Genomic DNA, 25549 nt, shown 5'->3' with positions numbered 1-25549 from the left:
TTGAATGGGCTGCATGGTTTCATAAGTAAGACCCCCACCTCTTTTATAGGTGGGTTTTCTGTTCTCCACATTTTGAGAATTGTACTGTTTACAGACGGCCTCAGGCCAAGCTGTTTTCTTTTTGTTGGCCTATCAAGATTGGAAGGATTTACCCATTTTTGCATTAATTATACTAAAATTTCCAATTATCTTTTGCTCAACCCCAGGTTTTTAAAGGTTTTCCAAGTCTTGAGATTTAAATATTCTTTGGTTTCTGGAGCATATTAGGAACCTGAATTGATATTAGTTATTTATCAGTTGATGCTAATAGCATATCCATCAGGCATTATTTCAAGGCTTTGACATAAAAAGGGATTTTTTAGTGATTAGTCTTATAGCTCTTCTTGTGTAAGGGTATCTGGAGCTATAAACTGATGTGAAATAAAACATAATTGAGTAGTGAGCAGTTTTCAGACTCTTTCCTATATTATGATAACATCAGGCTTCTCCTTTGACATTTTATTTATCATGATTCTGTTATAATGTCAAGATCATGTATTATAATTTTGAGTTACTCTTCCAATGTCATTACTAGCTTTGTTAGTGTTCAAAGTAACATTTATTTTTCATTAAGGAAATAATCCATGTTCATTGTGGGAAAATTGGAAAGCATAAATAAGCAAAAACTTAAAAAATAATTAAAAGCTTTAAGAAATCCAGTCATCCAGAAATAATAACTATGAATGTTTGACATATGATTTGTCATTCTATTCTTTTCATTTTTTTGGTTGTTCTTTCTTTTTAATACGAAATTTCTTGTCAAATTGGTTTCCATACAACACCCAGTGCTCATCCCAACAGGTGCCCTCCCCAGTGCCCATCACCCACTTTCCCCTCCCTCCCACCCCCCATCAACCCTCAGTTTATTCTCAGTTTTTAAGAGTCTCTTTTCATTGGAATTCAGACTTTTTTTAAGAAAAATAAAACAATTGAAATCACTTAAGACAGTTTCCAGTATGTAATTTTCAGTCATAAATATGTTGTATTTTTCCATGTCAATAATATATCATTTTTATAGCATTTGAATATACTGTCTCAGAGATATAGCAGATTTAACCAATGGTCTGTCATTAGACATTTCAGTTGTTTAAACAGATTTGCTATTGTAAATAGCATTAAGGAGAATACCCTCATACATATCCTTGATAATGTGTGTTTAATTATTCAAATGGTGTTTATTGTAGAAGAAAGGGAAAAAAACACGCAGAAGCGAATTTTCAAAAATTGCATCATACGAAATTTAACCATTCAGAGATAACCCTTGATGATATTTCTTGTGATTATCTTTCATTGTATATTTTGAGTTTATCTGTTCACATCAGGATTTTACTGTTCATACCGTATTTTCTACCTTTTATTGAGCCATGTCACACCTAGGAGAATACACAAATCAAAAGTGTACACGTCGGTGGATGTTCACAAATTGAACACATCTGTGTAACTGGCACCCAGGTCAGAAACAGCATTAACAGTCCCCAGCCTTGCCCTTTCTGGCCACTGTTTCCTGCCCAGTGATGACCACTATCCTACTTTTCACATGACAGAATAGTACCGCCTGATTCTGAACTTTGTATACTTGGAATCTCCACGTCTAACTTATTTTGCTTAGCGTAATATTCATGAGATTCAGTCACACTGGTGTATGTAGTTGTAGTTTACCCATACTTACTGGCATGTAGTATTCCACTGGTGAATATGCTACCCTTTAGTCTTCTATTGAAGAGTATTTGCCTCGTTCCTAGTCTGGGTCTATTATTCATAATGCTGCTTTGCACCAGATGCGTTTTCGTCTCAGCAATAAATTTTGCATTTTCCTCTTCATTTGTTTTTATCACTTTAGTTTCTTTAACTCACTAACAGATGTCCTTAGAAATCTCACAAACCTGATGTGATTGGCCAACTGACCCAATACCATTTATTGACCCATCTATCTATCTGACTCAGATGATCCATGAACAGATAGATACACAGACACACAGACACATATGGGACTTTGTTGGGACATTCTGTCCTGACCTGTCCTAAGGTGGTGACCTACCAGCTGGTCTCATGCCAGTAGCACACTTTGAAACCCACTATTGCAAATCACCTCTCATCATGTTTCCTTTTCAGAACTGTCTGGCTAACATTATCCATTGATGTTTCCAGATGAACCTTAAAACATCTTTGCCAAGCTAGGAGCAAAAATTCAAATGAATTTTTTATTGACTGAGGAATGTGTCACTTAACCTGGGAAAGATCTTCTGTCTTTACAGTATTAGGTACTCTCATAAAGGAGTGGAGAATAGGTAGGAGTTTATGCATACTTGATGATAACTTAAAAATAACACCCAACGTTTTGCTGCATAAAACAGGGAAGTTCACATGGCAAAACATAAGATGAATAAAATTAAAAGGCCAGTGGCAATTCGGGGAAAAACAGGACAGATGATTATTTTAATATATTAAGCATACTTTTAAAATACTAAGAAGTACATAAGATTCTCTAAAAGATCAAATAACACAGCTCATGAAAGTGGATAATTCCACAACTATCAAGGTCCAAAACAAGGTTTAATGATATATTCCATATACTAGTAACCAAAGCACCGCTAATTATAATAACTTGCCATTTTCATTGAATAAGATTTGAGGAACACAGGCATTCATATATCCTAGTAGGAGAAATACAAGAATAAATGCTTTAATAGCAATCTGGCAGCTATTATCAAATATGCCTAAGCATTGACTCAGCTGTTTTGGTCTAAGAATTTTCTTTAAGAATGTGCAAGGATATATGTACAAAGATGTTCATCTTAGTGTTGTTTATTTTTTTTAAGTTTATTTATTATTGACAGAGAGAGAGAGAGAGAGAGAGAGAGAGAGCGAACACAAGCTGGGGAGAGGCAGAGAGAGGGAGATACAGAATCCAAAGTAGGTTCCAGGCTCTGAGCTGTCAGTACAGAGCCCAATGCAGGGCCTGAACCCACAGACCGTGAGATCATGACCTGAGCCAAAGTCAGACACTTAACCGACTGAGCCACCCAAGCGCCCCAATCTTAGTGTTGTTTATCATAGAAAAATATTGAAAATAAGCAGAAAGTATGCAAGTATGATTGGTTAAATTGTGCTACCGCCATACTATGGAATATTTTGGATCCATCAAAATGTCTTAAAAGGAAAGAATTTTATGACATATGAAGGGGAGAAATCAGATGAAAGATATAGCATGTAGTTTACCAAAAGTATGTTATTACAATATTGTATTCTCTCTGCTACCGTCTTATAAACCAGAGAGATCCAGGAGCAGAAGCACTGTTCTGGAAACCAGGAGCTTCTGAACCAGTGTATGTGTTGGGGAACCCTCTTCCATTTCCTATGTTTACCCTCTCTCATCTGTAAATGAAGAGGTCATACCTAAGTGACCTGTGACTCGTGGATGTGAGGCTTCTCCAGCTCTGAGACGCCATTTCTGTTGTTACATGGGAAATCTAATTGTGTTTACTCTAGAAAAGGAAGACGCTTTCCCCATTTTCCCAAAAGGTTTTCTCATTGTTCTCCGCCTTGTCCATGTAGAGCTACTTTATTTATTTCTTTACAGAAACCATGTATCCCTTTGGAGTCCCGATCATTCTATTTAGATTTGAGATGACCAGAGCTGCTATTTCTGTCTTTCACTAACTGGGCATCTTAGAAACTCAGTTAGAATTCTCAGAAACCAAAAGCCAGTGAAGTGGAGTGAAGGGGACAGATATGTCACTTTCGGGGAAACTCCAAAGTGCCATTATCACCTTTAATGGGGTGTTTTGAAGGAAGAAGTCAGTCTGCATTTTCCCTGTGCCCTCTGATCTGTTTCTTCCTGCTCATCGAGGGATTTGAAAATGGCAGCTTATGGAGTTCCCCTTGGCTTGGCAGCCTAAGGGTGGAGTCTTACTTCTAATTTACTTCTGCGGACCAGCAGGTGCACTAGGCTCTCTCCCTACCCCCACCGCCCCCACCACCCCACCCAACACCATGTGTGCAAAGCGGCCCACAGATTTACTTTTGACAAGTAGCCTAAGAGGCGTGAAAAATCTTTTTTCTTTTTTCAAATAGTTGGGACCCCTGTTGTGATATTTTGGCTAAATTTTGAGGTTCATTTGTATCATACAGGCATGGGGTTTTAAAGTCATTTAACAGAGGACGTTTAAGGACTGACGCTTCTCTGTTCTCTGCGTTTGTTGCCATTATTTGGAAACTAAAAGAGCAGGTTACCTTTGTCTGAATAGCAGCCAAGTGATGGGATCCCCTGTTCTAACATGTTAGAAAGAGAGGGCAGGGAACTCTGGACCCCAAGGGTGAAAACCTGAGGTCTAGAGTTTCCCTCTGCATCTCACAGGAAGGCCTACACATGGAGTAAAGGTGTGGACTCTGAGCCAGATATAGACCCAGTCAGACCCTAGCGGTCTTTGGTCATTTATCTGTTTTACAGCCAGAACGTGGAACTATGAATCCGCACCTTCTCATCTGTGAGTGGCGGCAATGGCTGTGGTTGCCTGTAGAATTTTGTGAGAGTTAAGAATATCAAGTGTAATATATCTGTATCTGTATCTATATCTGTATTTATATCTGTACATATATCTAGCTCTGTATCTATATCTGTATTTATATCTGTATCTATCTCTGTATCTATATCTGTATCTATATCTGTATTTATGTCTGTATCTATGTCTATCTCTGTATCTATATCTGTATCTATACCTGTGTCTGTGTCTATATCTATATCTGTATCTATATCTATATCTGTATATATATCTATCTGTATATAGATATCTGTATACAGATATCTATATCTGTGTATCTATATTTCCTCTGAAACATAGTAGGTGTTCAACCAGTAGTGATCTATCAAAATCATTATTTAACAGTTTACAATTTTTTATTGTTGAAGGATAGTTGGGCATACAGTGTTATTTGTGTTAGTGTCAGGTGCACAGCCTAGTGATTTGACAAGTTTGTACATTACTCACTGCTCACCACAGCAAGTGTTGTCACCATCTGTCACCATACAGTGTTATTGGAAGATTATTGGCTATATTCTCCATGCTGTACTTTTCACCTTCATGACTTACTTATCAAAATCATTTTCATCATTTTTCTTACACTTCTCAGCATATTCACTGGACAGGGTTTCAAATGTTTGCTCTAATGATGGTGAAATTACCTGAGTTTTGTTTAGTGTTACATTTACTTGAGTTTATATGCTTATAAAAGATACCTTACAGACAAAAGTATATATAAAAGTTGGACTTTTAATAATAATAATAATAAGTAATAATAATATACTATTAATATAATTATTACTTAATAATAACGGTAGTAATAATAAGAAGCAGCAGCAGTAACACTGTCTTTCCAGTGAGAGCTGTGAAGCCTCTATGTAATTATCCCCAAACCCTCCCTCTCCCTCAGTGATCCCATCTTGCTCTTTAGAGTTTTACCATATTTGTTCCTAAAAAATACATGCTTTGACTTTTTATGCTTTTGAACTGTTTATAAACAGGATTATAGTGTGTGCCTGCTGCACATGTGTGTACATATGGTGTGCTTTTCCGTCTCAACGTTATGTTTTAAGATTCATCCATGTTGGTGGATAGACCTACGGCATGCCGTTTTTCACTGCAGTGGGGAACTCCATTATGTGAAATAAATATACATATCTGTTGATCTTGCCATTAATGGATGTTCAGGGTAGTTTGCAGGTTTTATTTGATTTGTTTTACTTTTTGCTTTTTTGAATGTGACTGCTAGTAACGTCTCCTGCTAGGTCGAACTACATGAAATAGTCATTTTTATAAATTGGAATGGTGCAGATTTAGAAATTTCATGTGAGCCAACCAAATCCCTACCTCTTGGTGCACGTTTGCAAGATTATATCTGAGGCATACACCCAGGTGTGGCAGAAATGCTAGTTCATAGGGTACATGCATCGTCAGCTTTGAAAATGATAATTGTGTCACAAAGCAATCGGGTCAATATGTACGCGCTATGTGAAAGCCGCCATTGTCCCTCCTCCTGTCAACACTTGATAAAGGCTGTTTATTTTGGTGGGCGTGAAATGTGGTTTTGATGTGCAATTCTGTAATTACAGGTGAAATTAAGCGTCTTTCCATCTCTCGTGTTCTGTTATTTCTATGTAAACATGTGCAAGTGGCTTTGGAAGTGGCTCATGGGTGAAGGTGGAGGCGTCCTGAGTCACACGCTAGAAAAAGCCGAGGTTGCCTTGAGGAGACTGTTGGTGGAGATATGGATGGTAAAGGTGATGATGCTGAGGGCTCGGGAAGAAGAGAGGTACCTTCTGAGAGAATATGGGTATCATTGTGAATAGAAAGGTGGTCAAAATGTGAATGTTTAAAGTACTTCTGTTGAGGGCTCAGACAGAAATGAGGAACATGTTATTGGAAGTGAAGGAATTGGATCCTTGTATAAAGCGGCCGAGAATTTGGCCAAGTTGTGTTCTAGTGTTCTGTGGAAGGTGGAACTTGTCAGTGATGAACTTGGGTATTTAGCTGAGGAGACGTCTAAGCAAAGTGTTGAAGCGTGGCCTGGTCTGGCCTTGCTGCTTCTAGTAAAGTGCAAGAGCAGAGAGATGAGTTGAAGAAGAGATTGTTAAGCAGAAGGAACCAGGATGTTCAGATTTGTAAAGTTCTCAGTCTATCCATATTGCAAAACATGAGAAAGTGTGTCTGGGGAGAACATCAAGGGTGTGGCTGGACAGCCACTTGCTACACGGATTATGAGAACAACTCAGGGATCGAATCAGCCATTTCAGCAGAAACCAGGAATAGAACTTTGGTTACCCAGGAGAGAGCTGTAGGGGACCCTCTTGTTTGATGGTTTGGCCTTCTGTGTATTGCATGGGAAGCCAACAGAGTTTTTGAGAATTCCTATCAGCGGAAGCACTGCCAGTTCAGACTAAACAGAGACAGGATTAAATGAAAGCAGCCTGGTGGTCCTCTGAGATTCTGCGGGATGTGGCCAATAGAGCTATCTGGCTTCACGCGTTGTGTTATCCTTCAAGAAAGGGGAAGAATGATCCCGAAGGCAATTCGGAGGTCCCTGAAGCTGGACTGCCACCGTGGCCTGTGGGGTGGGACTCCTCCTGTGGCAGGGCCACCTCCTCAGTTTCAGCAGGGCAAGCTGCTGTGGCTACAGGGCCAGGGGAGTGGGATAGCCACCCTGGTGGGCTCAGAAGGGAGGGCCACTTGGGGGCACAGAGGAAGGGACTTATTCTTGAGGCTTAAAATCTAATGAAATTTGCTCTGCTCTCAGATATGCTTGAGACCCAAGACCCCTTTCCTCTTTTCAGTTTCTCCCATCAAGGTTGGGAATGTCAATCCAATGCCTCTCCTGTGTCTTCCATTTTGGAACAGGTAACTTGCCAGATTTCACAGGTTCACAGCTGGAAAAGAATTTTACCTCAGGATGAATCATTGCTCACGACTTGCCTGTACCTAAATTAGATAATATTTAAAGGAGACTTTGTACTTAGAGTTGATGCTGGAATGGGTTAAGACTTTTGTGGCTGTTTGGATGGGCTGAATATATTTTGCATGTGAGAAGGCCATAGATTTGGCGACCCAAACGGTAGAGGGTGTGGGCCAAGCTGTCACCCCGAAACTCATATGTTGAAGTCTTAACCCCAGTGCCTCAAATTATGACTGTATTTGGAGATAGGACATTTAAAGAGGCAGTTAGGTTAAAATGAGGCCATTAGGGTGGACCATAATCCAATATGTCTAGTGTCCTTATAAGAAGAAGTTTAGACATTGATACATATGGAGAGAATACCATGTGAAAACACAGGGGGAAGATGGCCATCTGCAAGCTAGGGAGAGAGGCTTCAGAAGAACCCAACCCTGTCGACCCCTTGATCTCAGACTTCTAGCTTCCAGAACCATGAGGAAATTTTTTCTGGTGTTCAAGCCACCTAGTCTATGGTACTCTGTTATAGCAGCTTTGGCAAACTAATACATGCCTGTATGTATTAGGCATTAGGCAAACTCATGCCTGTATGTCAATACTACTCTGTCTTAATTAATGTAGCTTTATAATAAAGGCATTCCACAATGAGTAGAGGTAGTGAGAGTGGATGTTTGAGCCTTGTTCTTGACCTTTAGGGAGAGCATTTGGTCTTTTGTGATTGAGTATGATGTTCATTTTAGTTTAGGTTTTCTTTCTTTCCCTTTCTCTCTCTCTTTCTTTCTTTCTTTCTTTCTTTCTTTCTTTCTTTCTTTCTTCCTTTCTTCCTTTCTTCCTTTCTTGCTTTCTTTCTCCCTTTCTTCTTCTTCTTCTTCTTCTTCTTCTTCTTCTTCTTCTTCTTCTTCTTCTCTCTCTCTCTCTCTCTCCCCCCCTTCCTTCCTTCCTTCCTTCCTTCCTTCCTTCCTTCCTTCCTTCCTTCCTTCCATCAATGCCCTGTCCTATATATAATGGAGGAAATTTCCTTGTAGTCTAAGTTTGCAGAGGGCTCCTGTCACGAATGGGCATTGAACCGATCATATGATTTTTCCATTTTATTCTGTTAATGTGGTGAATTACACTGGTTGATTTTGAATGTTGAACCAACCTGGAACTGTTCAGATAAAACCCACTTGGTCTATATATATAATCGTCTTTTTGAAATCTTGCTGCATTGGTTCTGCTAATACTTTACGGAGGATGGTTGCATTCAGGTTTATGCTGGTCTTCAGTTCTAGGCAATTTTCTGGAATTATGTGTTTGATTTTATAAATGGATACAGCTCTTCATTAAAAATGATTTTTAAAAATATTGCTTCCCGTAATTTCTAGGTATGCACTGCTGGGAGGTGCTCCTTTGAAATAGCATCTTTTCTACCACTGAGAAAATGGCTAAATAAGATTATTTTACTGTATTTTTTCCTTTTGCAGAAGAGAGTTTATTGGTTTCTAGTTTATATTTTATAGCCATATGATTAAAAGTTCAGGGGATAGGGGCGCCTGGGTGGCTCAGTCAGTTAAGCCTCTGACTTCAGCTCAGGTCATGATCTCGTGGTCTGTGAGTTCGAGCCCCACGTCGGGCTCTGTGCTGACAGCTCGGAGCCTGGAGCCTGCTTCGGATTCTGTGTCTCCTTCTCTCTCTGCCCCTCTGCCTCTCATTCTCTCTCTCTCCCAAAAATAAATAAACATTAGAAGTTTATTCCCCTGAAGAAGTTCAGGGGATATAGTGTATATAGGATATATTAAAAAGTATTATAATTTATTTTATCTTGGAATTATAGATAATACTTGGAATTTAAAACTTCAAGTCACAAAAATTTAGAAGTTTTGGATCCTGTCTTTGGCATTTAGTGGCTAGGGCCACTAGCTCTCTTGTATGCTTGCTTCATTGCATCGACAAAAGTAATTTATGTCTTTTTTTTCTAATTTAAGGGTTGGGTGGGATGAATGAGACTGGCAGATGATCAGGTACCTTCTCCCTTTCTCTGCGGCCTGACATCGTCTGTAAATGTTTGCTGAATACGAGAGCAGAGCAAGGCACCATCTTAGAAGAAACTGTATTAATTTCATGTTAATAAAAAAATGGGTTGATTTTGGTCCCTGGAGCGCATTCCTCTTGCCCTCAATTTGTGGTCTCTCCTTGATTTCTCAGGTCTTGTGTTATCGCCTGTGTTGGGTATTAAATCATGGGGAGGAAGCTGGACCTGTCTGGTCTGACCGACGACGAAACGGAGCATGTCCTCCAGGTGGTTCAACGAGACTTCAATCTTCGCAAAAAAGAGGAAGAACGGCTAAGGTGAGATGCTTCTGTTGCCCTCCTGGGTAGCACGGGACAGCTTTCCTGAGAATGTTCCTCTCCGCTAGCCCTGAGTTCGAAGTCTTTATGTCATGTGCACACACTTCTGTGTATAGGAAGACTGCCCTGTCCTTCACAGAAAGGTTCACCAGCTTCAATGCTGGGCACCATAGTGCCCGTTCAGAAACATGCCTCCCCATCAAGGTTTTCCTTGGGCTTCTCACCCTGCACAGTTTTAGCTGCAGGAAAAGTATACCTTGTGATGACAGTGGCTATTTGGAGCTTGCAACTTGGCTTTAATTTTCCGTTGGCAGGTAGTAATCTTCCTGTTGCTGAAGAATAAAGTGTTAGGTGAACAGTTCTTGGGAGAATTAGACTCACAGAGTCTGTACAATCTCCTGTTAGAACACTCAACTCCCATGGTGCAGAAAAAGAGTTCCAAAGACCTGGTATAAGGAAAGTGCCATCTGGCTGGGCTGGGGTCACCTGGCCTAGCACCACCTTCCTCATTTTATAGAGGAGGATACTGAGGCCCAGAGAGGGGCTCTTCCAACGCTCTAGTTGGCATTTCCTCGTGGAATGTTCTGAGAAATACAGTTGCTGCTCCTTTGGGTAGAAATGACTAAATTTGGAAGAGGTCAGAGTGATCAAAATGAGGTCATGTGTTGGGTCTAGTGTGTTGGAACTAGATAGTAAGTCATTATTACCTGCCCTCGTCCATCCGTCTGTTTTCCCTTGGAATCTGATGGGTTTATCATGGCACTGTCTTCTTCCTTAGCCACCGAGCTCAAAACCCCTTTGTAATTCCTCCCCTGACTTGGTCCCCACGCAGGGCTGGACCAGGCACTGCTGAATCTGCCTCCTCACCATCTGTCCCCGACTTTTCCCCAAGTCCAGCTTTTATCACTGTCATCCTGGGAACTGTCATAATCTTTATGGCCTTCTGCCTCCACTCCTCCAAATAGCCAGGGCTGTGCGACATCTGAGCCCCAACTATGTCCTTTCCTAATCAGCTTAAAATGTGGGTTTTTTTTTTCCTTTTCACTTGGGATACGTCAGACTTTCCAGTTCTTTACGTATTACCTCCCTGACTAGATTATAAGCACTCTGGTATAATCATGTCTATTTCGATCATGGTTTTTTTTCTCTGTCATGTTATATATGGTTAATATGTGCTTGTTTGAAGGAAGACAAAAATAAAAAAAACAACAACAACACTTGTTAATTAAATAATTAATTGATTTACAAACCATGTGCCAGGCACTGTTCAAGCTGCTGGGAACATGGTGAGCAAACCTAGTCTTTGTCCCATGGAGTTTATATTCTAGAGCTGAGCTGATGCACACTGCAGCCACCAATCACGGGTGCCTGCCGAGCGCTTGAAACGTGATGAGCCTGAGTTGGGATGTGCTGTGTGACATACACACCACATTTCAAATTTAGTGCCCAACAATGTGTCCTGCCTTAGTAAAAATTTTGTATTGACTTCATTTTTGAAATGCTCTTGTTATACGAGATATACGAGGGGAGATAAAAAAACATTAAATGTAATTTTCGGGGTTTCTTTTTACTTTCTCTAGTATGGCTACTGAAAAATTCAAAATTCTGTATATGTCTCATGCCATATTTCTGTTGGATGGCACTGCTCTAGAGGGAGGAGAGAGAGGGGAGATGAACAAATAAAAATGTGTTTAGATACGTTCAGTAGCGGTGAGAGCCATGAAGAAAGATAAAGCAGGGAAAGGGGCAGAGACTGGAGGAGGGTGGCAGGTGCTGTTTTTCCATGGGCTGCTCAGGGAAGACCTCTCTGGGGACGTTGGGGACATTTGGGCAGGGATCTGAAGGAAGGGAGAGAGGGAGCTCTGCAGCTACCTGGGGCGACATTAGGCGCAGCAGAGGGACCTACAGATGTCAAGTTTCTGACTTAAGGACATGCCTTGTATGTTTCCCCGAGGAGCTAGGAGGGAGTGAGCCAAAGAAACATAGTACAGAATGAAATCTCAGCAACAGCCTGAGTTCAAACCATGTAGTAAGTAGAGAATCTGTGGTAAAGGCCTGAATCTCACTCTAGGTGGAGGAATCACAGAGTTTTTAGCACAGGAGACATGGTGACCTGACATCTGCTTTATAGGGTCACCGTAGCTGCTCGGTGGGGGTTGGGGGGGAGGCATCACAGAAAGGCGGGACTAGCAGCAGAGGAACTGATAGGAGGGCAGCGGTCCAGGTGAAAGGTCGGGCTGTCTCAGAGCAGGGGAGGTGCAGCGGGTGGTGAGTGGTGGTCAGATCCTGGATACGTGTGAGAGGTTGAGCCAACAGTGAATACTGCTGCATTTCCTTATTGGGATATGCAGTGTAAGAGGGCACGGAGTCAGGGAAGACCGTGAGGTTTGTGGCTTGGGTGACTGAGAAAATGAAGTTGCCTTTCACCGAGTGGAGAAGACAGAGAAGCAGAGAGATGTCAAGTCGGCATTTCTGTATTTGCATCTGGCGTTCAGGTGGGAAATCCAAGCCAGAGATAAACACTTTGTAATAGAAATGGCCACCAAAGGGCAGGAGAGTAGGCAGAGCCTGGAAGTACAGTATAATGCCAGTCAACACTAAGACTATTGGGGATTTGTGGCCACTCATTTCCACGGAGACCAGTTTCAGCACGGTAGTGCGTGTGCGCTGCGTTATCCAGCTTTTCTCCTCAACAGGACCACCAACAGGAACCATGTCTAACTCAGTTTTGTGCCTCGAGCCCTGGGCACCGGGCCTGGCACATAGTAGGCATGCCCTAAATATCTGTGGAACAGATGGATGAGTGTAGATGGGCTGTCAATCTATATGGCCATCTTTATGTGTGCCTTGAAGAAGCAGTCTTCCTATTTTCTAGGAGTCATAAAGACCAGCTGTGTATCGTGCCTCATCTCCTGCAGACTCAGGTATGGGTAAACCAAGAGTGTATTCAGTGTCTTCTGACTGTGGATACTTGTCTTAGCTTCACTGGAGTCATGTGCTGGACTGTGTAGAAGAGTTGCTTCATGGCTTGGTTTGGGGAGAATTATTTTTAAAGGCAGTTCACTTGCCATTACAGTAGTTTGCCAAGGTGGGCGCCATCTTTCTTTGAGGACTCTTGGCCTTTGGCCAGTAGTCAGTGACTCTGCTGCAGTTCTGTACAAATGCACACTCGTGGGAACCTGCATGTGTTAGGAAAGAATGATACTTGAAGCCATCAGTGCCTCAAGAGGAGTGACACAGCACCTCTTCTGTCCCTGGGAGTGGATGATTTTCCTCTGAAGACAGCCGTCACTATTGTCCTTCTACCCAAAACCCAGTCAACATGCCTCCGTGAGTGCTGACCAAACTCTGAATGATTTGGCCTAGGACCTTATTATTGGGTAAGAAGAGGTTGAGACATCACCACCTCAAAACCACCGAGATCATCAAAACATTTGCCTCACCTTTTCGGCATTGCTTGGATTCAGGATGCATGGGAGAATCTAGGGAGCTGTGTTATAAGACTCAGAATGGAGGATTTTTATTTTAAAGTTTTAAATTGAATTACGTGTCTTTCCTCCTGATCAGCTGTTTTTTATTTACCTGGTTTCTCTGGTGAGCTTTGGTGGGGGTAGGATTGGGTTTAGAAGTTATGCAGTGTTTCTAATGATCTTCAGCGTGGACATAAAGTGTGGCAAATAAATAGGTGGTGGAAGTGTGAATTAAATGGCCTCAGAACAGAAGGGGAGCTAGTGGGACTGAAGAATTCAGCACAATTAGGTCATGGAAATGAATTCACGAAAAGAGAACTAGAAGGTGCAAAGCAGTCACTGTGAACTGACACTGCCCTGGGTACTCTGTGAAGTCATCTTACTGCTTCCTCCCAGGAGTCTCTATAAGGTGGATCTCCATGTTACATGGAGGCACCCAAGCACAGAGAGGTTGCAAAGCTTGCTCAGAGTAGCACGGCCCGTTGGGGACAGAGCCAGGATTTTGTTTCCCAAATTTCTCTCAGTTATATATACTAGATGAAGCCTTTTGAAAACTGTCTCTCTTCTTTCCTTCCATCCTCCCTCCCTCCTTCCTAGCCCTTCTTCCTCCCCTCCTTTCTTCTCTCCTTCTTCTCTACCCCTCCCCTCCCTTCCCCTTTCTTTATTTCCCTTTCCTTCCCTTTCTTTCCTCTGTCTTTCTTGTGGTTAGGGTCTTGTTTAACCAAAAGATAGCCCGAGGTGGTGAAGAGAGTCTGGTTTTAGAGTTTCAAAGTATGAGTTTGGGTCTTAGCTTGAGCCCCAACCCTTAGAAGTACACTTACTCCTTCGGTTTAAATTGAACCTCTAAAAAAATGGGACTAAAGGCACTTGCCCTATCTATTCCATTATGTTGTTGTAAATACTGAAATAAATGATCCATTTAAATGTGCTTTATGGGGGCGCCTGAGTGGCTCAGTTGGTAGGCTCAGGTCATGATCTCATGGTTTGTGAGTTTGAGCCCCACATCTGGCTCCTCAGTGCCAGTGCAGAACTTGCTTGGGATTCTCTCTCTCTCTGCCTCTCTGCCCCTCCCCTGCTCATGCGCTCGCTCGCTCTCTCTCTCTCTCTCTCAAAATAACTAAACTTTAAAAAAGTGCTTATGAGTTGTTAAAGATATATATGTAGATCATAGTAACTGACATAGATAGTAGGAGAACATTGACCAGTAGTGGAAGCACCATGTCTTGGGGAAGCCTTTCAAGATGGCGAGCCAGGACGGAATCCTCACGAACTGGAGTGACAGGCAGGTAGGATGGATAGTCTGTGCCTCAAGCCAATCTCTCTGTCCTGAGTTCAGGCCTACAGAGTACACTCTGGAGAACGGTTAGCACATGGCTTCCAGATGGCCCTCCCGGGACATCCCACAAGTACCTCCGTCTGCTGTGCCCAAATGGTGCACTCTCCCAAGGTGGCAGGGGATGGGGAGTCACAGACACTGGCCTGACTTTGTAGACCCGGCCTTCAGCAGGAGGAACAGCGGGCTTCTGCAGGGCCTTTCGGATTTCCCAGGCACACCTGGGCGGTCCATTATGATTTAGGGTGCTCTGGGTAGACTTTAACAAAAATAATGGCACATTTTCAGTGAAAGTTAGGGCTCTTTCCTCAGTTTATTCCTGGGTTAAACTGCCTGTGGGCTGTGGGGAAATGGTACTTAAGAGACTTATTGGGTGCCTACCATGTGCCAAACACCATGGTGGGTACTGAGTATAGAAGATTGATGAAACAGTTACGTGTCCTGCCCAGGGACAATGACACACATTAAGCAAGCAATTCTACAATTGGCTATATAACTTCAACTGTGGAGAGTGCTCTGAAGGAAAATTGCAGGATGCTTCATCAGAGCATACAGAAAAGAACGGGTTAGATGCTGGGGGGCATAGAAGACATTCCCAGGAAACTGACACTCCTGCTCGTCCTCAAGGCTGATCTGGAATGAGCCGGGTCAAAAGTTACGTGGACGTTTTGGTGGCGGCTTTGGTGTATGTGCCCAGGATCACGTTGTACCAGGCTCCCATCTCCTCACCTTGGGCAGTGGGATGGTGTCACTGAGCATTTATATACCAAACTGGTTTCAGCAATGCCTGTGCTTGGCTGTAGAAGGTACTCTGGTCACAAAAACAGAATTAGATACAAGAGTATAAATGAAATGTGTGAAGAGGTGACAGGGCTTCTAAGCCGTTGCTTGGGAGCATTTCAGAATCTGCCCCCTGGACCAGGTGTCTGAAGATTCGACACATGCTTTTTTCTGGTTCGCTGCGGTAGCGGGGAGAGAGACTCCCTCGCTGATGATGAGCCCACAGAGTAAAGTCATCATTAGACCTCACACCCGTGCTGTTGTGGATCTTGGTCCCCATGCTGACGTGTGGATCAATTCTAAGCCCATCTTGATAGGCTGGTGGAGAACTCAGTCATTATTAGGGTGGCCTGTCGCCCTGCTTCTGCAAAGATCCCAGGTGGGTATAGTCCTAAGGTATTGGAGATTTCTCTCTGGTTACCTGTCCATCCACATACGTTTCTTTTTTGATGCCCATTATCTCAGGCCATGTGGTCCTGTTGGTTGGGCTGCTCTGTTGCCACATCCAGTGCAGATGTCCCCCTGCCACTCTGCCTAACAACCTGTGGTCTCCTCCTGGTCTAATGGAAACCTTTCTTCGCACCCACTTGCTGCCCTTAATGGTTGCCCTCCCCGCCTTGCTCTGCTCTGAGTCCCCAGGCAGCATTAGTAAGTAAGTTTGGAATCTATAAAAGATGTGAGGAGCCCTTAACTTCCAGCAACTTCTACTTCCTGCCCTGTAAAATTTCTGCAAGCCCAGAATTTACAAAAGCAAATAATACCCGTAAATCTGCAGGTCTCGTATATGATTTGATACCTTATGTTGGCAAGTGACCTTGTCTTCTGTGCCCAAGGTATCTTCACTTGGCCGTGGTCTCAGTCATAATTGAGCCCTTAGCAGCTGTCCTCTCCAGAAGTCCAGAGTGAAATGTTTCTCCTTGGGCTAGCTTGTGTTGTGAAGAACAGAGTCAGGTTTGGGTTTTCATTTGTAATGAGACGTCAAACCAAGCATCATTGTATTTTTGTATGGAATTACATTTCTGGTTTCTAAGATGAATTTCACATAAGGTTAAGTGCACATAGCTTACACGTGTAGTTGAACTTTGATAAATATATGCACAAATGGGTGTGCCTGGGTAGCTCAGTTGGCTAAGCAGCTGACTCTTCGTTTCGGTTCAGGTCATGATCTCACAGTTCATGAGTTCGAGCCCTGCATCAGGTACTGACAGTACGGAGCCTGCTTGGGATTCTCCCTCTTTCTCTCTCTCTCTCTCTCTGCCTGGCCTTCTCTCTCTCTCTCTCTCTCTCTCTTTCTCTCTCTCTTTCTCTCTCTCTCAAAATAAATAAATAAACTTAAATATATATATATGTGTGTGTATATATATATATATACATATATATATATATGGATGGATGTATACACACACACACATAAATGTAACCAATATGCTAATGAAGATGTAGAACATTCCATCATCTCCCACAGTTCCCTGCCTCCAGTCAGTCCCCTTGTCTCAGTAGTAGTGACTGTTTTGATTTATTTTTTTAATTTTTTTTTAATGTTTAGTTATTTTTGAAAGAGAGACACACACACACAGAGTGTGAGCAGGGGAGGGGCAGAGAGAGAGGGAGACATAGAATCCGAAGCAGGCTCCAGGCTCTGAGCTGTCAGCACAGAGCCTGACGCGGGGCTGACTGTTTTGATTTCTATTACACGGTAGGTACTCTTTAGGATCTGGCTGTATTGATGTATGTATGTATGTATGTATTTATTTTTGCTCAGCACGGTGGCTTTGAGATTCATCCGTGTTGTGGTGTACATCAGCAATTAGTTTCTTTATTTTGCTGGGTAGGACTCCCCAGTGTGAGCCATGCTGCCCCAGCTTGTGGACCCCTCCTCCTGTTGTTAATTGCGTCCTTTCCAGATTCTAGCTGTTACGAACAAGCTGCTATAAGCGTTCTTGTACAAGTCTCTGTGTGGGCTGTGCTTTCATTTCTCTTAAGCAAATACTTAGAGGTCAAATTGCTTGGTCTTAAGGAGGTTCACACAAGTAGAAAGTACAAAAAACCAGTGTGTATCCACTCCAGTCGTAGCAACTATCGGCATCCAAAGGCAGTTGCAGACATGGTATTATTTTGCCTTGAAATACTTCATCATGCATCTCAGAAAAGGCGTTTTATTGCGTGGCATAATGCATGTTAACAGCTAACAGAATTAAAATAATTCCTTACTGTCGCCTGTTATTTGGTAAGTTTATCCAGTGGTCTTTTTTTTAAAAGGTCTTTTTACGGTGAGTGTTTTCAACAGAGAATGAAAAGTGTCCACTCACTAATAAATGTTTTGAATCTAAAGTCCCTTAGTTTTGTCATGCCTTCTGACTTAAATCAGCAGGCCAGAGCAGGACTGGGTGCTTCTGGGAATAGTTTTACTTTTGATTTGTTGTTCTCATGGTCAGGCAGAGTTAGAGATGGAGCTTAGTTTTGTTGTAATTTTCCCCTAAGAAGGTCCTTTGTGGCAATTTTTTCCATTGATCTCCCTCCAAATTCTATTAAAAATTTTTTTATCCATAACTTAAGTGTTCTTTTTCTTTTCCCAAAACCATGTATTTAGGTTGGGTGGGATATTTGAACGCATGCAGAAAGGACAGCATGGTCGTCAAGGTGGGTGAGTGGAGAAGGGCACGGTGTGGAATGTTACAGCCTCCATTTTTTCTAGGGCTCCCAGTGAGCGACCAGAAGATGCCTGTGCCCCACTCCCCCCAGCAGCTTATGATGGGCACAGTCACATCACAACTGGGATGTATACATCAGCTCTTATGTATCACCTCTTATGCGCACGCAGAGGTCTTACTACATAAAGTGATTCCGTGGACCCCATGTCAGTAAGATTACGTGCTTTCCCAGTGCCGCAGATGTGGGGCATTGAACATTTAATTTCACGAAAGACTATGTGTAGAGTGGGACTGTTTGGAGGGGGACCAAGACCTGGAAAGTCCTGAGACTGGTAGACATGCAGTACCAGAAAGCGGAGGGGGCACTTACTTACAAGTTCAGTGGAGTGAATGGCGATTGCACTTAGCTCTAAGACACACGACAGCATTAAAGCTACGAACAGAGGATGTTGGAGAACACAAGACATGTTGATTTCTGTTCCTACCTTCCAGGGAGCTTGGGTCTAATCTACTCAGGCACAAGTGTAGAAAATGCACATTATACTCGGTTGATTTTATTCTTTGCTTTTTCTGTTTTTGTCAGATGATTTCATGCAGACAGTAGAAATCAAAATGGTAAAGAAGATCTTATAATGAAAAGCACAGTGCCCTCTGCTTCATGCTTAATCATCTTGTTCTTAGCTCTTAGTCTCCCTGGAATTGCCCCCATAAATCTAAAAAGTATGCTTATGTTGCTGGTTCTTGATGAATCAATTTTAGACATTCCTTCAGTTCTCTGCTCTGAATGGGCTTTTGCTCACTTATGCTACCATTAGCTTTTGTTCCTTGATGTTTCTTATCTTTGTTTCTTGATATTTCTTGAATTATTTTTGGCTTGGTTTTCTCTTAGTCGTCTTTCAACCTTATATGATAGATAGAGACCTTTGAGTCTTACCCCATCAACTTTTGCTATCCCTTCTTGATTCTGACAGTGCAGATGTGCATATTGGTGCCCCTGCCTTCCCTCTACCACTCCTTCGGCTTTCTTTAGCTCACATCTATCTTTGCTCTTACATACTCAAGGACGAGGCCATTCACAGGCTCTTCTGCAAACATACTTGAGCCTCTCCAGTTTTGTTCAGAAGTTGACGCTAATGTTGAAAATCAGCAAGCAGCCCTTAAGTAATTGTGATGGAACATATTATCTGTGCTCCCTCTCCTTTTTTAGAACTTCACTGGAATCTGTAGGTGGCTGATTGTTCTCCTTTTCTCTTTACTTTTATAAATTAATTGCACTTTTATTTCTTTGCTGTCATTTTGAAGTAGTCTTGGGAAGGAGGGAGAGGCAGCTAAGTGTTTGTTTAGTCTTCCATCTGGACTTGCTGGTCAGGGCCGTGAGGTGCAGAGGTGACGAGCACTCCGGTGACATGAACCCAGAGCACGCTCGTGGTCCAAGGGATGTGGATATGTCTCCTTCTATCACCTCTTCTCTTAGGCTTGGTACCCAGCTTCCTGAACCTGGGAGGTCAAAAGGAGTCCAGAAGAAGCTGGTTCATTGCTGTACGGGAACATTGTCCTATTCTCAGTAAAGTTGACATTTCTGGAAAGTCTGTCCTCACTTTCACTTCACCTCTGTGGATAAAGTGTTTGGGGATGGGGTGGGGGGAAGGCAACCCATGCAATGGACCCTGTTCTTTTGGTCTTGGATCCATAATTCCAGGCATCAGCGATGCCTGCTGAGAGGCACAGCCTCTCATGGATTTTAGGTTTCTACATTTTTCTTTGCTTGACTGCCCTCTCTACTTCTAGTGTTGGTCTCCTTGACAGAGGAAACTGGGTTCAATATATTGTCTACACAGGATTCACTGAGAATAATAAAGTAAATTTGTGTAAAAACTCAGTGTGTTCAACGCTGTGTTCAACGGTGTGCCCTAACAGCTAATGAGATTCGTCATCGGCGTATGAAGTTTCTCTATTGCCTTCTTTCCTTAGTTATGCAACTCTTAAAGAATCTTTCTATGGTAGAAAAAAGTAACTAGACATATCTGCTGCACTGAAGGCCATGCTGTTCCAGAATCTTACCCAACCGCTTTATTCCTTAGAATTTGAGTTTCTGGGGACGGTTGGAGTGTGGGAACCCCGGCCGGGATGAGTGTGGTATCTATCTTTAGCAGCTCTGAGCCTGGCACCAGGCTCCCATGGAAGTTCTGGGCCAGCCAGGATTTTGATGACATCATTTATGGCAGCAACAAAGCCTCAGAGGGGGAGCAAGGCCCTGATTGGAGGAAGAAGTGCTAAACATAGCTTCCTAGGCTGTAGGCAGACTAGTGGACAGACCACCATAGGGCAGTAAGGCTGGGGGCAGGGACGGCCAAGTCGTGTTGCTTCTTTGTTGGACTCCTTGTGCTTCCCATGTGACTCAGATCCAGGAGGCCCAGCATACATCTGAGCGTGCCAGTCTCCCTGTGGTAGCCTACAGAGGGCCTGGCCCTGGACTTGTACCTCGTCCCTCCTCGGGGGGCTGTGTTCGCTTGAGTATTGGGCATTTGGCCTGGTGTTCCCTTCTCTCCATCTGCCTTTCTGCATTTCTGGCATACTTAATTTGAAGAACTTTTTCTTCTGTGATGTAGCCTATCGTGATGCTCTGTCAATATCTGCTCAGATAAACAGATTAAATTAGTAAAATAAATAAATGAGGTGTCATCTGTACGGTGGAGGTAGAGAGTGCTCGTCAGAGACGTCATGTGTTCCTGCACATTTCCCAGCCTCCCCTCCTCCCCTGCGGTGAGGTCGAGGCCATGTAACTAAGTCCGGCCAATAGGCTGTGGGAGGAAGGGTACGTGGCACTGTTGGACCAAGACACTTAAAAGCTGATACTCCTCTCTATCCTCCTGCCCGCTGTGGGGACCCTGGAGGCCTCATGTTGAAACGTGGCATCACCAGATGGACGGAACCCAATCCCTAAGCCATTGGATGGAACAGAGTTTCTGATGGCCAGCAAGGGACTTTATGTGACAAAGAAATAAACTTTTATTGGGTTAAATCGCTGAGGCCTCGGGGTTTATTTGTAACAGCAACATACTCTAGTATTGCTTTGAGTAATATAGTTTCTGGGAGCTCAAAGGGACCCGAGTATTCATTATTTCTCTGCCCTTGACTTGCAGCTGAAGAAGCAGGCTCAAACAGTGCAGATAGTGGGAGAGCCTGGCCAGGCCCTGAGGTTCTGGATGCCAGGGCGCCTGGCCTTCTCCCACCGTCTGGCCCCTCGTGTGGTAGAAGATACCGTGGAAAGATCACCAGACACGCAGTCGCATCATAGTTTAGACCCTATGATTTTACATTGTCAGGCGCGTTTACAAAGTGGTTTTAACAGTGACTGTTCATTGCACGGTACTCTGGTGTTCAAATTGAGTCTCGGAGGCATTTAGGAGATAGACACAGCCTTTGCAGTTTTTCATTTAATACATGCTTGCCAGAAGCTAGTTAGCAGCTGGATAACTTCCAAACATTTGCTGGTGCTCTAGTGGACCTGTCTGTGGTGGAGCAGGGGTTAGAGGTAATGAAGTGGTTTCCTGTAACTGCAACTGGCCATTAATTGCCAGCGTTTGCTGAACTGACGGTCTCCTTAAGCCTACCAGGCCGAACTGGGCCAGCGGAAGGAAGGGAGGGAAGGGTTGAGAGTGCGGGAGGCAGAGCGCTTCCTGCCTGTCTTTGAGAGGCTCTCAGGGATGGGGGATGGCGGTGTGCGAGCTTCTCCCCCTTTCCCTGTGTTAAGGAAAGGGAACCGAATGCACCTGGAGACCTGCTTCTGCCGCCCCCTGGTCTCAACTGCTCACTTCTGATAGGACCCGCACCTGCTTTGCCCTGTGTGGGGGAGGGCGGTACTCCACCGCACAAGAGTCAGGTCCAAGTGTCTTGAGGAAGTAAGAGCTGCCAGGCGTGTGGAAGAAGCACTGTAGGGAAGAGAAGCGTCTCCCCCGGTCTAGGAATAGTTTGTGTTTCTAGTCTGTTATACAGACGCTCCTTTGAGGATTCATCGCCCCCCCTTTTTTTTTAAAGTAGAAAGAACACAGTACTTTTAATAAAATGGGTCAGTGATCTTTCTTCATTCAAAATTCATTTTAATTTTCAACAAATTAAAATTTTATTACAAGAACTTGAGTGTTCAAGAAGTTTCTTTTTCAAAAAGTAAAACGCCTTTGTTCTCAGCGTCTTTTGTTGGGACGCTTAAATCGAGCTCACGAATGAACAAAGGCCCCCGGTTGTATCCGTCTCTGAATTTGGAAGTCCGATGGCCTTGTCTTTACTCGGTTGGAATAAGTGGGCCCTACGGTTGATGAGATAGCTGGGCGTTCACAGAGTGCCTCTGCCTGACATCTCCACACTGGCCCTTTGTAGCTCCTCATACTCCACACTGACACCGTGGCACTGACCTGTCCAGTTAATGAATCTGTCATCTCAGAGGGGACAGGAGGGACTCCTTCCTCTGCAGCAATAGATCAGCGTGGCCAGCCAGTCACCTGGAAGGGCCCTGAAAGAAGAGAGCCCGAGAGCAGGTGCATTTTAAAGTCCAGTGGAAGGTCTGGTATGGTTCTGTTTGAATGTCACTTTGGGAAGGGGAAGGCCCTGTGAGAGTCAGAACCGGGAGACATCGGGAGAGAGCCTGGAGACCTGTGGGGGCAGGTGCAGGGACCTCAGAAACAGGTGGGGGGCGCAGGGTATAGAGTATCAATCTCAAACTAGAGGGGACCTCCCAAGATTTTTTTAAGAATCTCCTTTTTACTTATTATTAGAATTTTTATTAATAATGAAAAGGTCAAATATACTAAATCAGAGTTGTTGGATTATTTCAAAATCATGGACTTAATGTCAGGACCCTCCTGGGCAAATGAGAAGGGAATGAAAGGGCAGAGGGAGAGAGGGAGAGCTTTATAATTGTAATAAGTGTATTAGCTCTTGAGGAATAGTCCGGAAGGTGGACTTACATGTATAGTTAAGACTTACGTGTATAATTAGAATGTTCTAGAGAGTTAGAAATAAGAACATCAAGGGGCACTTGGCTGGCTCAGTCGGTTAAGTGTCTGACTTTGGCTCGGGTCATGATCTCACAGTTCGTGGGTTTGAGCCCCACATTGGGCTCTGTGCTGACAGCTCAGAGCCTGGAGCCTGCTTTGGATTCTGTGTCTCTGTTTCCCTCTGCCCCTCCCCCACTTGCACTCTGTCCCTGCCTCAAAAATAAACCTTTAAAATTTTTTTTTAAAAAAGAAAGAAAACCATCAAGGCAGACCCATGGGAATACCTACATCTCGGTGGAAGGTAGGAAAAAGGAAAGACTTCCTGAAGAGGGGAATTTTTAGATCTGATTCTTGAAGACGGACAGGATTTTTTTAAGCGGAATGAAACAAAGGTCTGGGTAACAGGAAGCATCCTGGGCAAAGTAATAAGGACATGTTTTCTCAGCCCCACATCGGGACCTGTGGGGGGCCGTGGAGGAAGACAGTAGTTTTGCTTCCACTGTTCCTGATCATAAGGGATAGAGTGTGGTGTTCCAAGAATGTCACCTCCTCTTATTTCTAGTGACCCTCAGAAAAACGGTTTCTTGTCCATTGCCAAAAGGGGGAAACTGAGGATCCGAAAAGATGTTAAGTAACTTACTCAGATTGTACACAGTGAGAGGTAAATTCAAGCCGAGGCAGTTTCACCCCAGAGCTGAGGCCAGTAACTAGGATAGATAGCACACAGCCTTGGCATTGAACCAAGGCCACCCAGGCGCCATGGGACGTAGTAGGGGAAGTTAGGGCCATCTTAGAAAATCTGGTACCTGTGCTTGCTAAAGCTTTGCATATTGGAGGGGGGAGCTAGGAGGGCTTGATTTAGGATATGGGAAAGGGTAGTTGGGACATTACAGTAGTCATTAGTCCCCTGTGGCATTGAGCTCTTCAAATATGGCTTGTCCAAATTGAGATGTAGTCCAAATATAAAGTACACTCTGGATTTCGAGGATCTAGTGTGAAAAAAAGCTATAAAAGATATCAGTAATCATTTTTATATTGAAAACAAAACATACCTAAAATTACATTTTAAATAAAAATACAGTTAGAATTAATTTTACCCATTGTTTATTTTATTTTTATTTATTTATTTTAAATGTTTTTATTTATTAGAGGGGGGGGAGGGGCAGAAAGAGGGAGAGAGAGAGAATTCCAAACAGACTCCGTGCTGCCAGTGCAGACCCTGACTCGGGTCTTGAACCCATAAACCATGAGATCATGACTTGAGCCGAAACTAAGTCAGATGCTCAACCCACTGAACCACCCAGGCACCCTGTTTTTTTTGTTTGTTTTTATTTTTTTAATGTTTTATTTATTTTTGAGAGAGAGAGAGAGCACAAGTGAGGGAGGGGAAGACAGAGGGGAAGACACAGAATCTGAAGCAGGCTTTAGCACAGAGCCCGACGCAGGGTTCCAACTCACAAACCATGAGTTTGTGACCTGAGCCAAAGTCGGACACTTAACCGAGTGAGCCACCTGGGCACCACCCCCCCTCTTTTTTTTAATGTGATTGCTAGACTACTTTATATACATGTTTCACATTAAGCTTTTATTGGACAACACTAGTTTGGAATGCAGGTTAAGCAGTTTGGAATTTATAAGACCAAAAAGTAAGCTTTCTTTCTCAATTTTGTTTGGGGCTAGTGCTTTTCTGTATGAGGTTTTTAGCTTTCTGAAGGGTCCAGGCAATGTCTTAGCTACCAAATTGTATATTGACCTTTGCTTTCAAGTATTGTTGTCTCTCTCAAGTGAAGGTAGTCTCAGAACAATGTCCTGGTTTGGGCCTTACTATGTAGTTTAAAAGGAAAGTCCATTGTGTTCATGCTGTATTCACTGCAGAAAGTTTGCACATCTCAGGATGGAATAAATCCTTTGATGTCTCTTTGAAGTTAATGGTTGACCAAGTATGTCATGACCTTTGAAATAATATGTGGCTTTAGAATAGCCTTATCTTCATAATTTGTATAGTGTCTCTGGCACCATAAAATTAAATTATCATGTATTTGCCTATGGGGCCTGCCTTTAGGAATGGCCAGGGGAGTTTGTTGCTGCAAATGTGGTTGTAAGGTAAAAGGGAATGATACTAAAGCTTCCATTCACTTTTAAATGTGTAGCCCTTCGAAGATGTGTAGTTACTAATTGGGAGGTTCTGGTTCCATTCACCCCATAATCCCATAGTCTTTAATAACAGTTTCTTACAAGGTTGCTTTTGTGGTGTTAAGTTCCTGATCTTATTTACTTTTCCACTGCAAATGTCAGAGCTTCAACTCTGTTGGGCTGTGATAAAGCTTCTTGGCACAAATTCTTGGCCTAGCCCTCATTCCTCCAACCCCTGGCTGCGGAAGGCATTTCTTTGGCATTAGGTGTGCACAGATTTCAGAACTCGAAAGGGAGGAAGGAGGAAGGTTTCCACAGCCACTGAAAAAGCAGCTGTCTCCAACCACAGTAGTTCAGGCACATACACAATCATCTCAC

At 43.2% G+C, this 25549-nt stretch overlaps 1 protein-coding gene across 6 annotated transcripts in view; it reads left to right on the top strand.

The window, feature by feature from the left end:
* Positions 1 to 25549, top strand: part of MYRIP (myosin VIIA and Rab interacting protein) — a 374212-nt gene that overhangs the window by 44965 nt on the left and 303698 nt on the right. For all 6 annotated transcript variants that reach the window (XM_019810899.3, XM_045037827.1, XM_011286243.4 and 3 more), the window contains one exon: positions 9667 to 9810. In XM_019810899.3, the coding sequence (XP_019666458.3) occupies positions 9701 to 9810 (110 nt within the window). In that variant the 5' untranslated portion in view covers positions 9667 to 9700. The remainder of the gene's footprint in view (positions 1 to 9666; positions 9811 to 25549) is intronic.

Source organism: Felis catus, chromosome C2 (genome assembly GCF_018350175.1).
Source record: "Felis catus isolate Fca126 chromosome C2, F.catus_Fca126_mat1.0, whole genome shotgun sequence".
In the NCBI taxonomy this organism is placed as follows: domain Eukaryota; kingdom Metazoa; phylum Chordata; class Mammalia; order Carnivora; family Felidae; genus Felis; species Felis catus.
The sequence above is the reverse complement of the archived record's forward strand: the minus strand, read 5'-3'. Positions and strand labels throughout refer to the sequence as shown.